Source organism: Chiloscyllium plagiosum, chromosome 4, assembly GCF_004010195.1.
Source record: "Chiloscyllium plagiosum isolate BGI_BamShark_2017 chromosome 4, ASM401019v2, whole genome shotgun sequence".
Classification (NCBI taxonomy): Eukaryota; Metazoa; Chordata; class Chondrichthyes; order Orectolobiformes; family Hemiscylliidae; genus Chiloscyllium; species Chiloscyllium plagiosum.
In genome coordinates this window covers 98085754-98100301 of record NC_057713.1, presented here as the reverse complement: position 1 = coordinate 98100301, position 14548 = coordinate 98085754, and the positions used below count along the sequence as shown (strand labels likewise).

The following is a 14548-nucleotide window of genomic DNA, read 5'->3' as shown; positions in this document are numbered from 1 at the left end:
CTCCCTCACCACCAGACGCCTGTAGGAAGAACGCCTCATCTTCCGCCTCGGAATACTTCAACCCCAGGGCATCAATGTGGACTTCAACAGTTTCCTCATTTCCCCTTCCCCCACCTCACCCTAGTTCTAAACTTCCAGCTCAGCACTGTCCCCATGACTTGTCCGGACTTGTCCTACCTGCCTATCTCCTTTTCCACCTATCCACTCCACCCTCTCCTCCCTGACCTATCACCTTCATCCCCTCCCCCACTCACCCATTGTACTCTATGCTACTTTCTCCCCAGCCCCACCCTCCTCTAGCTTATCTCTCCACGCTTCAGGTTCACTGCCTTTATTCCTGATGAAGGGCTTTCGCCCGAAACGTCGATTTCGCTGCTCCTTGGATGCTGCCTGAACTGCTGTGCTCTTCCAGCACCACTAATCCAGAATCTGGTTTCCAGCATCTGCAGTCATTGTTTTTACCATGAATGCAGTGGTGCCCATCACACAGGCAAACAAAGTAACAGAGCAGTACTCCAATCCTGTTTCTGCTCAATGCTGAGCTGCACTAGGAAACCACACTGAAAAAGAAATAACTTCATGACCCTTTCTCAAACTTGTATTTGAGCATTCACAAACTATAAGAAAGTATTTATGTAACACCTTTCATTGTCTCAAACCACCCTAAAGTACTTTGCAATTAATGTACCACCTTTTGAAATGCAGGAAATGTGGTATTCAACTTAGAGATAACTCCCATCTATAGAGATAATCACCAAATAACCTATTTCCGTGATGCTTTTAGAGGGATAAGTATTGGTTAGGACAGGAGACAGAATTCCACTGCTCTCCTTTGAAATATCATAGGAACATTTATGTCCATCTGAGCGCCCAGAAGGAAATAACAGGGAAAGAAAATGGTTAATATTAAATGAGACAAACTGACCTCGAACTGGTCCTCCATTTTGAAGTGTACAAGACCAGTCTAATTTATCAGTTTATCTGATATTTCCTTCCTGGAGTACAGACAGGAAAATCAGTTTAATGTCTCTTTTGAAAATTGGTACCACTGATAACACAGCACTTCGTCAGTAATTCACTGGAATGTGTGATTGAACTTTGTGCTTAAGTAAAAACTGAGAGGACTGCAGATGCCGAGATCTGAGGAAGGGTCACCGGACCAGAAAGGCTAACTCTACTTTTTCTTCACAGATGCTACCAGACCTGCTGAGCCTTTTCCACCAAATTTCTGTTTTGTTGGTTCAGTTTGGAATGAGACTGGAGTCTCAACATTTTGACTCAAGAGTGTTATCCAGCTAACCATAGCTGACACAATACAATCTACCCATGACAATGGAGGCTGATCACCACAGGGACAGCCCTCCTGACAGAACCAATGATAATCCACGTATGATATCATCTTGCAATAAAAACAAAAATGTACAATGTTTATGCTGTCACAAATAGTTCTTCTCTGTATCATTGCATTTTATCAAAACAAAAGTGTTATTTACTATAGCATTACAGAGCATGTCTGGCTAAGGTGAAATATTGCCAACACTGTCTTTGCAACAGATGCTATAGAACCCAGACACCCAGGCAGAAGACAGAACCACTTCTGCTCAAAATATTTCAAAAACTCTTTGGAAGATTTAAAGGATTACACAGCTGAGTTTGTGATCTACTTCCTCTGGGGAGGAGCACTAAATAGAAAGCTGTGACTTTTCTGCTTAAAACAACCATTCATGAGATCTGGGCTTCACTGGCCAGGCCAGCAGTCACTGTCTATACCTAGTTGCCCCCTCGAGAAGGTGCTGGTGAGCTGTGGTTTTAGAGCTTAGGGACATCTGAAGTACTGTTGGGGTGTATCATCGAATTCTGAAATGGTGACTTTAAAGGAATGGCAATATGGTTCTGATGAGTGGCTGGGAGGGGAACTTGCAGGGGAGGGTGTTCCTAGGTATCTGCAGTTTTTGTCCTTCTAACATTTAAGAGTTTGGAAAGTGTTATCTAATTAGCCTTAGGGAGTGTTAAAGTGCATCTTGTAGATGGGACACACTATTGCCACCGTGTATTGAAGATGAAAGGAGTGAATGTTGAGAGTGGTGGAGGAAGTGCCAATCAAACAGCTGCTTCGTCCTGGATGGTGTCAAAAATCTGGGATGTTGTTGGCGCTGCCCTCATCCGGACAAGTGGAGAGTAATCCATTCCTGACTTGTGCCTCTTAGATGCGCTGTAATGTGTCAGAAAGTGAATTGCACACTGCAGACCTCTGGCTTGTTCTTGTAAGTATTCATATATAGGGATTCTGTGGTTATTCCATTTCTGTTTCTGATCAATGGTAACTCCCAAAATGTTGATAGTGGGGGATTCAGATACTAACACTATTAAAGTCAAAAGGATGACGGTTGGATACTCGCAGGTTGTAAACAGTCATTGCCTGGCATCCGTGGCACAAATTTTACTTGCCACTTATCAAGCACTGCAGCCTCACAACACCACGGTCCCAGGTTCGATTCCAGCCTCAGGCGACTGTCTGAGTGGAGCTTGCACATTCTCCCTGGGTCTGCGTGGGTTGCCTCCGGGTGCTCCGGTTTCCTCCCACGGTCCAAAAGATGTGCAGGTCAGGTGAGTTGGCCATTCTAAATTGCCCATAGTGTTAGGTGCATTAGTCAGAGGGAAATGGGAATGGGTGGGTTACTCTTCAGAGGATTGGTGTGGACTTGTTGGACCAAAGGGTCTGTTTCCACACTGTAGGGAATCTAATCCAATCTAATATCGTCCAGGTCTTGTTCATATTGGAATCCCTTTTTTCCAGGACTTTAATCAAAATAAGTGGGAAGACAAGTGGTGAGGATGACACAAAGTGTGTCTATGACACAAAGATGTAGACAGGTTAAGCTTGACAGATGGAATATAAAACAGAAAAACGTAAGGTTATGAATTTTGGCAGAAATAGAGGAGCTGAATCATATTTAGTGGAAAAAGGCTTTGGAAAGGTAAAAGACAGAGGGAATTTACAAAAAAAAAATGACAACTAGCATTCCCAAATTCAGCTGGTAATAGGAAAAGCAAATTTATCTTGAAGGGAATGGTGTAATAAAAGCAGGGAGATTTTGCTAAAACTTAACACGGCACTAGTCAGACCACAGCTGGAAGACGGTGAACAGTTTGGGGTTTGTTGTCAAAGGAAAGATCTACTGGCATTAGAAACAGCCCAGAAAAAGGCTTATACTATGCATGGAGGGGCTGAGGAAGGGCTTTTGGCTGAAACGTCGATTTTCCTGCTCCTCAGATGTTGTCTGACCTGCTGTGCTTTTCCAGCACCATTCTAAATCAAGAATGAGAGGCAGTCTTGTTGAAATAAAAAAGTTTCTTAGGGGACTTGATGGGGTAGATAAGGAAAGGTAGCTTTCCCTTCTGGGACAGTCAAGGACCAGAGGGCATAACCTCAGAGAGAAGTGGAATTTGTTACTGCAGAGGGTTACAGAGGGTGCTTTGTGAAGTACATTCAAGGCTAAGATGACTTTTAAATCAGTAAAGAAATCAGGGATTATGGGGAAAGGTAGGAAAGTGAAGTTGAGCATCAGCCATGATCCCATTGTATAGCAAAGCAAACTCAATGAGCTAATGGCCTACGTATGCAGCTACTTCGTATGATTTAGTCTTTCTCATAGAGTTCTGATAGAGTAAATAGCAACGGGCAGATGAGACAGTAGCCAAAAGACACAGATTTCAGGGAATTAGCAAAATGAGCAAACGGGAAATATTTTTATATAATGAGTCTGCAAAGACCATGGAAGCCAATTCAATAATCAACTTTCAAAAGGACATTGGATAAATGCTTGAAGAGAAGGACGATTGCGAACAAATGGAGCCTGATTAATTAAATAGCTCTTTGAAAGAGCCAGCACAGATATGAAGGGGCGAATGAGTTACACAGCATGTAAGAAATAATTCTTTTGGAGATGAGATGCATTTCACTGACACAATTTGTTGTTAGATTTACTGACATTTCCTCAGATCTGGAAAATGGATGACATTTGAAATATCGTTTCCAGCTAGTGACATTCATTAGTAATAATCATAAACCACAGGGGTCTTAATGTTGCTGTATCTCTTACTGCAATAATCCTTTGTTAGAAAATGGTGCAAGACTCATTGATGATAATAAAAAGGAGGTTGCCTAGTAACTTTCCTTTTGAATTCTGTCCACTTTATTCCAAAAAAAAATTCACTTTGGATTGGAGTTTAAAGGGATACTACCACTGGACGAATACTTTAGCAATTTTTATTTTTGTATAGTTTGCAAAGGGCATGAAGTAACCTTAGAATCATAAACTTGGAAAATCATATTACACAGAAGGAGGCCAGTTGGCCCATTGCACCCGTGCAATCAAATTAGTCCCAGTTCCCTTGTTCTTTCCTCATGGCTCTGCACATTTCTGCATTTTATTTCTCTATTGAAAGCCACTATTGAATCTGGTTCCACCATCCATTCGGGCAGCACATTCCAGATCACAATAAACTGCTGCACCAGGAAAACTTTTTGCTCCTCCCGCTCTGGTATTTTGCTAATTACCATAAATCGGTGTCCTCTGGTTCCTGACTCTCCAGTCAGTGGAAACCGTCTTTCCTCCTTTACATTAGTGTTCAAAATGGAAGATTGCCAGTCCATTAAAAATGATCATTGGGTTTGGTAATGAGTGCTGAACTCCTCCAAAATAAATGACAAGATTAATCAAACTACCCCATTGCTGGTGGGATCAAGAGGGATATGATGCATACTGGCTCTCCTCAAGTTGGAATGAAAATAGACCAATCACATGGACATCATTGGTGTACAATAAATTAATACTCAAAAGGAAGGGGAGGGTGATCCAATGAATGAATGTTATTGAGAGATAATGTTTTCCTTCCTTTTATAAAAGCTAATTAAGGGCAGCCACCTAAATATATGATCATTGGTAGGGACATTGCATGTTCTATAAATGCTCCCTCCAAGTTTTACATTTAATCACTTTGCACAGAGGGAAGCCATTCAAAACATCACAACTTTGCTGCTTTTTTGAAGGCAATTCAATCAATCCCACTCTCTAGAACCCTGCATATGAATTGTTATCCAAGACGTCCAACTATCTCTGAAAGCTGTTATGGAAAATTTATTTCTCTGGTCCTCTTGAGGATCGTGTTCCGGATCTTACCACCCTTTTTGTGTGAAAACATTTCCCATCTGGATCTTTTGCCAATTATTTAAGTATCCATGAACTGTGGTTACCAAGCCACATGCAAGAGGAAAAATTTGGCTCTGCATGACCTGAACTTCCTTTCCCAACACGAGCAACCAAACACTGAGATAACACGGAAAATAACAAGAAAAACAGTCAATCCTGGGCCATTAACAGGCACAGCAACAGAACTAACAGAAACACATTTAGCTTTTTCAGCTGGTCTTCAGTTAGCCCAGAATGTGTTGCTGGAGAAGCGCAGGTCAGGCAGCATCCAGGGAACAGGAGAATCGACGTTTCGGGCATAAGCCCTTCTTCAGGAAACTTCAGATTCCTGAAGAAGGGCTTATGCCCGAAACATCGATTCTCCTGTTCCCTAGATGCTGCCTGACCTGCTGCGCTTCTCCAGCAACACATTTTCAGCTCTGATCTCCAGCATCTGCAGACCTCACTTTCTCCTTCAGTTAGCCCATTCAGCAGAAAAGAAGGCTGGAATCTTCTGCTCTTACAGGAGGTGAGCTTGGAGGTGGAAAGGGTATAGATGGGATGGTGTTATTAACCAAACCTTACCATCTTTTCACCTCCACTGGAACAAAATTCTGAGAGGTCAACTTTCACGCCATGTCACCAATTGAGGGCCTTAAACTGTGATCACTGAAGGATTTCATCCTATCACCACTGCCATGAAGCTGGCTACAAACAGGCTGGTCACCACGTGGCATATGCATACCTCAGAAACCAAGCTTGGCAACTCAGGCTGTTGCATTTGTCAATCAAAGGCACTCAGTGCCTGGTCCAGGCTCTGGACATGGGGAGGAAGGTATTGCTGTGAGACACTCCACAGTCATCATCAAAGCACATCCCTTCTCCTCATCCATCCTGCAAAAAACCCAACTGACCCTGTTTTACTTAACCACGGCCTGGACTATTTCCGCGGTTACGTTAGAGCCCGGGTGTCCTTGGAGAAGGAGCACGCGGTGTCCACCAACACCCTGGAGTTGTTCAGGGAGAGGTGGGCGCCGCAGGGAGTGGAGTGCATCATTTCTCCCTCCAACTCTATTTTGATTTAGTCCCTACCCTCCCCTTCACTGTTTTGATCACACAGCACTGCCCTTTGATGCGAAGGGCAGTGTTTGTCACTGGCCACCCGGGTGTTTTCCTATCTTCCTAAAAAAAAAAGAAAAAAAAATTCAGGAGTCTCCCTGGGCATGGCCAAACTGGGCATAAACAGGTCCAGGCAGCGGGCCGTGGAGGGGGTCTTTAGGGCCGACTGCCTGCCCCTCTTCCGCGGTTACGTTAGGGCCCGGGTGTCCCTGGAGAAGGAGCACGCGGTGTCGACCAACACCCTGGAGGTTTTCAGGGGGAGGTGGGTGCCGCAGGGAGTGGAGTGCATTATTTCCCCCTCCAACTCTATTTTGATTTTATCCCTGCCCTCCCCTTCACTGTTTGATCACTCAGCATTGCCCTTTGATGTGAAGGACACTGCTTGTCACTGGCCGCTTGGGTGTTTTCCTATCTTCCTGGTGATGGAAATTGAATAAAGATTCGTGCACCATGTGTCTCTCACTGTGTCTCACACCTGCACACACACGGGGGGGGAGAGAAAGGAAGGAAGAAAAAAAGAAAAGGAAAGTGGAAAAAAAGAATAAATCAGGAGTCTCAGAGATTCTGTTCACTCCCCTCTAAACCACCCAGTATCCTGACTCAGAAACATTATTGTTCCTTTACTGTCACTGGGTCAATATCCTAGAACCCCCCCCCCCCCCAACATCACTGTGGTTGTACCTGCAGCAAATGGACCACAGTCGTTCAATAAGGCAGCTCACCACCATCTTCAAGGGAAATTTGGAATGGACAACAAATTTTGGCCCAATCAGCAATACTCACAGCCCATGAATGAATAATGTGAACAGAAATATTAATTAATACACAAAGATTTGCATTTCCATTGCTGCTTTCACACCTTCATGTCCTAACGCTCTTTACAGCAAGTGAAGCCCTTCTTGAAGTGCACTCACTGCTTCCCTGTGGGAACCAATTTGTATAATCCAAGCTCCCAAAAACAGCAATGACATGATTAATAATTCTTTTTTTTTTAGTGCTGGTCATTCGAGGGATAAATATTGGCCCCAGGAAAATGCATCAGTTCCACCATACTCCATTTAAAAAAAATTAAATGGATTTAACAGAGAGCCTCAGAACAGCTTCTCATCCAGGAGACAGCAACCCCGATTATGCAATGCTCAGTACTGCACTGGGTATATCAGCTTTGGTTGTGTTTTGATCTCTGAAGTGAGACTTGATCCCTTAACCTTCTAACTCAAAAAAGGTGAGAAAAGCCACCCGCTGAACCACAGCTGATGCTAGTAACCACGAGCAGCACTGTAAAAATAGCTGGATAGCACACCAGTTGTAGCATCCCGGAGGGGATCCTCCAGATCAGCATTAGATCAATTTTCAGCAACTAATGTTTGGGCATTTTCAGTCGCAGAATTTTAAAAACTGCACTTTTGTTGCCTTCCTGCTTCAGTTTAAATTCCCAGAATTTACTGCAGTACTGAAGTGTTAATTACTCATTTATCCTTTGAACTACAGTAGACATTGTAAGCAGCACCGAGAGACAGCATTTGCTTTGATTGCCACTTGCTTAAATGCTGTAGATCACAGCTCCCAGCCCAGAAGATCTGAACCCATCTATTATGGATCACCTACTCCCGATAACCTCAGAGTTCCTGCAACATTCACAATTTTATGCTCCTTTTGGGAAAAAATAAAGAGGTTTTACAATTGAAATAAATCACTAGTCTACCATTTCATGGTGCCTTCACACACCCGGTGATATTATCTCAAGGAATTTTTGTTTAAAAACATGGAGTTGCTGAGGTCAACAACACTCGGAATTTGATCTACAATTAGTTGGCGTAACTTACTTTGCTGTATTTTGTCCTAATGTGTGCTGTATGACATTGCACATACAACACTGCAAACAAAGGATTATAACACTTATTTTAAAATGCAAACTATTATGAAAAATCGTCTCTACGTAACATGTCACACCAATCATTAATAGGAAACTAAAGTCATATCTTATACGGGTGCTTGAGCCACAATGAGTTGAGTTTAACTACTAGTTAAGCAGCTTCCTTTCTTTAACCTATTAGAATTTTACAGCACATTATTAAGCTGTAACTTAAAAGAAGAGCTGCAATGCCTCATTTTATTTTAAAAAAAAGAGGTATAGCAATGTTGCTCTGTGGCTGGTATGTGGTCCAGAAACTGACCACTTTGTAATACTCTGACAATGAGGAGCACAGTCACCCAAGTTAGAAGCTTGTGGATTCTAAATGCTCCACCAGAGGCATGAACACAAACCATACAGATACTAAAATAGATAACCCAATCATGATCTAATATCTGTTTGGGAGACCTTGTATGGAAATTAGATGCTGTTTTCTCCAAGTTATAAATATACAAAATAGGAAGAGAAGGTCATTCAGCCTCTTGAGCCTGCTCTGCCATTCAATAAGAAAATGGCTGATCTGGGTTTCAAATTCCGCATTCCCCTCTATTCCCGATAACTTTTGATTTGCCTGCCTAACAGGAATTTACCTATTTCTGTCTTAAAAAACATTCACTGATACTTGGAAATTTTCTGCCTCAGAAAGCAAAATCGCCACAGCCCTCACAGAGAACAAGATTCTCCTGATCTACATCTGTAAAGATGAGGTCTAATTTTTAAACAATGCCCCAGTTCAGAGTCCACACAAGAAGAAATAGGTTTCCCATATCCACCTTGTCAAGACCATTCAGGACCTTGTAGACTTCAAATCAGGTCACCCCTCATCTTCTAAACTTCAGAGAGAACAGGCAGCCTGTCCGATCTGTACCTAAGACAACTATTCATTCCAGGCATTAACCTTGTCAACCTTTTCCAATGCATCCTTCCTTAAATAAAGGAGGCCAACACAGTGTTTGAGGTGCGATCTCATCCAACATAAATATAAAGCTGTTACATTTCAGTTACATTCAATTCCTCTCATAATGAAGATTAGTGTCACAGTGGCTTTCCAGATTATAAACTGTACCTGCATTGTGAGTTCTCGTGACAATGCAGACACTTAGGACTCTCTGCAACTTGGAATTTTGCAATTCTTCACCAGTTAAGTAAGAATCAGCTATTTTACTGTTCTTACCAAAAAGTGAACAACTTCAGATATTCCATTTCTGTATCTGTCAGATGTTTGCCTACTCATTAACCTGCCTATAAACTAATCAGTCCAAAAATCCTTTACACCTTCTTCACAACATATTTCCCAACATATCGTACTCTCTGTGACTTCAGCTACCATAGCTCAATCAGCTTCAGATATAACTACACTTCTGAACTTACTGGAATCACTGTCAAGAGCTTTGCAACAGTCTGAGTTTCTTGAAAAGGTGTTACATAAATAGTAGTCTTTCTTTCCCAGACATTCTAAAATGCGTCTGGTGCTATGGTGATACAGGATGAGATTTTTTACAATCTTCATTGTAAATGATTGACCCCAGCTAATGGGAAAACCGGCAGTGAAACCATTCAATCTACTGATGCAGTTCAAAAGAATTTCCATTGATGTCTTCCCCAGTTTAAGATGCAATATAAAAAAAGAAAACTGCACAATTGTGGGAACAACAATCCACTGCACAAAGGATTAAGAATTAATAGTTACTTAATAACTTTGACAAAAAAAAGGGTGGATTTTTTTAAAGAAAAAGATATTCCAAAAATCTCTCAGAACATATTATGGCTGCCAAATGAGAAGCAAAATGACTTGGATTTGGATCAGCCAGGTGTTGCTTAGAACAAGGAAGTACTAACTTACCCTCTAGAAGCACCTCTTTGCCAGCTCTCTTCAGTACTTGCACTGCCTCATCATGTGTTGCATCCCTCAGGTCCACTGCATTCACTGATAAGATAGCATCTCCCACATACAGAGCCTCGGTCTTGTCAGCTGCCAAACCTTTGAAGATCTTCGAGATCAAAATTGGCATCTTGTTTTCCTTGCCTCCCTTAATGCTGATGCCTAGGCCCCCAACCTCTTGCTTGAAGGGAAAAAAAAAATGACATTACCATTAGGATCAGCGAGTATCAGGGTCACATCCTACCTAATAGTACCACCCTCCAACTACTGAAATTCTGAAACACACCAACACATTCCCATTCATGGCCTGCTTTTGCCCAGGACTTTGTAATCCTGCCAAGTCAGAAATAATGTGGGTTCCAGTCCCACCCAGAGATTCAAAACAAAAAAGCTAAGCTGGCATGACACACCAGTGGAGAACAGAAAGAATGGTGCACTGTCAGTAGATGTTAAAGCAAACGTACTAATTTGTCTTTAGCTCTTGAAACTTGCATTTGTGTCGTGCCTTCAATACAGTAACACCTCCCAAGATGCTGCATCATGAAACATTTGCCATTGTGGCACATAAGGCAATAAACTTGGTCAAAGATGAGGGGAGAGAGCACGAAAGAGAGCACGTGAAAGAGAAAGATATTTATGGAGAGAGCACAGAGCTTAGGGCCTTGGAAGCTGAAGCCATGACCACCGCAGTGGAGTGAAGAAAATTGGGAGTGTACAAAAGGCCTGAACTGGAGGATCCCAGAGATCTTGCATTCTTGCCAGACTGAAGGAGGTTACAAAGAAATGAAGCTATTACTAAATGATCCAGACAGAGAAACTAGCAAAAGCTCCTTCAATTCAACTCCTGCAATTCTTGCTCAAAAAGAATGTGTTATTATTGTGCTTTGTGGGCACAGGAAGAGGACTAATTGAGGTTCCCTCTGACATTAGATTATTTCAGATAAAGCAAAACCTCAGAGACCACAAGCAAGCAAACAAACTACTTCGGCCTTTGAAACAAAACTGTTGCCATTGTAACCCCTGGCATGGAAACAGTGTGTGTGAATGTAATCCTACTAGCGGTTTACAAATCAAAATGAACAATGTCTTTGGAAAATGTATAGATGCAAGCACAAACTCTTGCAGCACATCATTAACAATGCAGAATTGCAGAAGGCACCCAAACGTTTGGCTTTCAATAAGTTTGAACAACGAAAAATAAAGCACAAGGGGACCTAGTAGATGAATGCGATAGGATATCATGGTTAAAAGGGGTTAGGCTAGGAGAACCTAGTTGGGCAAACTAGATTGCTATTCCCTCAAGGATCATGACCTAATTGTGGTGATTAAAGAAATGGATCATGCAAACAGAAAAACAACAATGTAGTAGGCCATTGCAGCTGTGCTGACCAAAACAGCTATCCAACTGAATCCCATCTCCTGCTGTGTAACCTCATTGGGAGCTCCAGTGCATATTCAAGTAGCTCTCTGTAATGCAATGCAAGTTTCTGCCCTTATCACAGTTTCAGGAAGTGAGCTCTAATTTCCCATTACCCTCTGTAAGAAAATATTTTTCACCTCCCTTCTAATCCTTCCACCAATTACTTTAAATCATGCTTCCTAGTTATCGACCCATTAGTGAAATTAGGCCCTTTTAATCCTCTCTAAAGACATCATAATAACATACGCTTCAATAAGATAGTGAGAAACTTTTCTTCACTAGTGGCAGGAATTTCATAAACTTAGAACTGAACTGTTCAGGGAGCACTTTAGATTCCCTACAGTGTGGAAAGAGGCCCTTCGGCCCAACCAGTCCACACTGACCCTCCGAAGAGTAACCCACCCAGATCCATTTCCCTCTGTCTAATGCATATAACACTATGGGTAATTTATCATGGCCAATTCACCTGACTTGTACATCTTTGTGACAGTGGGAGGAAACCCACACAGACACAGGGAGAGTGTGCAAACCCCACACAGACAGTCACCTGAGGCTGGAATCAAACATGGGACCCTGATGCTGTGAGGCAGCAGTGCTAATCACTGAGCCACCATTTCACCCTAACAGGAGCATTAGACAGCAGTGGGAGTCAAACCCACATCTGTGCAGAGGCTACCACCTGAATCCAGCGGCTTAGACCACTCGGCCATAGCCCAGGCACTTCATCACAAAAGATTGAGAACTCTTTCCTTTAAATAGGTTGTTGGTGCTGGAAGAGTCAATAGAAAATATCAAATAAAAAAGGGAGTCATTTCTACCTCAATTTCTGCTTTTTTTGGGTAAACCCAATTCCTGAACTGGTTGAATTATTTAGCCAGTTTGTTAACTAGTAGAAAAAAAATCAAAGTGGATGTACGTTTTTCAGGTAAGGGTGTAAAAGAATTTGGAACGGAGGTCAGCAGTGGAACTCGCATGCAAAGCAGAAATGACCTCATTTAACTGGCTGGAGAGGCTGATTAGCCTACTGTTTCCCACAAATGCTGTAAATCTGTATTAATAAAGAAAACTTGACAAGTATACATAAATGGATATTAAAGAAAGACATAACCATAGAATCCCTACAAATGTGGAAGCAGGCCTTTTGGCCCATCAGGTCCACACCGACCCTCCAAAAAGCAGCCCAGCCCCCTACCCTATCCCTGTCTCCCTGCATTTCCCATGGAGAACTGACCTAACCTGAACATCTTTGGACTGTGGAAGGAAGTCAGACCCACCAAAGAAAACTCTCACAGACATGGGGAGAATGTCTGTGTGGAGTTTGCACAGTCACCCAATGGTGGAATCAAACTTGGGTCCCTGGCACAATGAGGCAGCAGTGCAAACCACTGAGCCACCATGCACGTGCTTGTAAGGGGGCATTTGTGTTGCCAAGATGTTTAATGATTTTGTGCAATCTTCATTTAAAATGGAATTCTGGTGTAATTGAGAATCCTCACAACATGGATCCAAAAGTCCTAATGTTTGACTTTTGAACTTGGGTTAAGTGAAAAAAACAAGTTTGGACCAATCCAGAAAGGATAACAAAGTAACCACCATTTGTAATTTTCATCCTGGTTTTATCAGTCCCTGTCGGTTATGAAGGGAGTGAGGAGTAGTTAAAATAATGGGATTCAATTATCACTTCCTCAACTCACTTCCTGGAGGTTGCGTCCCACATTAACCTGCAATGTTTGAAATCAGATTATGTCTATAGAATCTGCAATAATTATCCCAAGGCATGAGTAAGAGAAAGTACAGTCTCATTTCACCACGAGGAAATGCAGAACCCTCCCATATCACAAAAAAAAACCTCAATCACCTCAAACACATATGCCAAATCTGCCTGGGCTCTGAACCTGGTTCAAACCTGCAGCCAGTCCTTACAATAAACATCTCAGGCATCACATCAGCCTGAAAAGCTCAAAATGGTTAATGTTTTTAAGATTTTATTTTAAGCTTCCTGATGGACAGACCAGCAGTTCCAGTTCTCTCATTTGGACTCCCCTGCCCTGGGTTACCCCAATCCAATCTTTGGCAGTTCTTTCCCCAACAGATAGAGACTTCAGCCCCATCTTCCCAACCCTTTACCTACCCCAGACCCCAATCTGAGCTGAGTCTTTGGAAGAAAACCCGCTGTTTTCAAATATATTCATGGGATCTGTGCATCACTGGCTAAACCAGCGTTTATTGCCCATCCCTAATTGCCCAGAGATTACCGTGGATCCGGAGTCACATATAGGCCACAGCAGGTAAGGACAGCAAATTTCCTTCCCTAAATGACATAAGTGAACTGGCTGGGTTTTTACAACAATCAATAGTAGGGTTGTCATTAACTTTTTATTATAGATTTCTACCAAATTTGTTTTATTCATTCACAGGATGACAGCATTGCTAGTGAGGGTAGCATGTATTGCCCATCCCTAAATTGCTCAGGGGCAGTTAAGAACCAATCACATTGCTTTGGGTCTGGAGTCACTTGGAGGCTAGATCAGGTAAGGATGGCAGTTTTCATCCCTAAAAGGACATTAGTGAACTAGATGGGTTTTTCGCGACAATTGACAATGGTTATCGTTAGACTATTAATTCCAGATTCTTATTAAATGCAAATTCCACCATCTGCCATGGTGGGATTTGATCCTGTGTCCCCAGAACATTACCTAGGCCTCTGGATTAAACAGGATTCGCAGTATTACCATCTGGGTTGTGCGTTTTTGGAACTGGTCCTCCTGGGAGCAGATGCAGCGGAGTCGAAGGAATTGGGAGAATGGGATGGCATTTTTATAGGGGGCAGGGTGGGAGGAGGTGTAGTCCAGGTGTAGTTCCTTCTTCAAGGACCGCAATTTCCCCCCCGACGTGGTCAACGATGCCCTCCACCGCATCTCTTCCACTTCCTGCTCCTCCACCCTTGAGCCCCGCCCCTCCAACCGCCACCAGGACAGAACCCCACTGGTCCTCACCTACCACCCCACCAATCTCCATGT

The 14548-nt window shown here is 42.7% G+C and overlaps 1 protein-coding gene across 1 annotated transcript in view; it reads right to left on the bottom strand.

Annotated features, from left to right (window-relative positions):
* sntb1 (syntrophin, basic 1) overlaps window positions 1-14548 on the bottom strand; it is a 116836-nt gene that overhangs the window by 99465 nt on the left and 2823 nt on the right. Inside the window, exon 2 of the mRNA XM_043688683.1 lies at window positions 10070-10289. Coding sequence (XP_043544618.1) covers window positions 10070-10289 — 220 coding nt within the window. The remainder of the gene's footprint in view (window positions 1-10069; window positions 10290-14548) is intronic.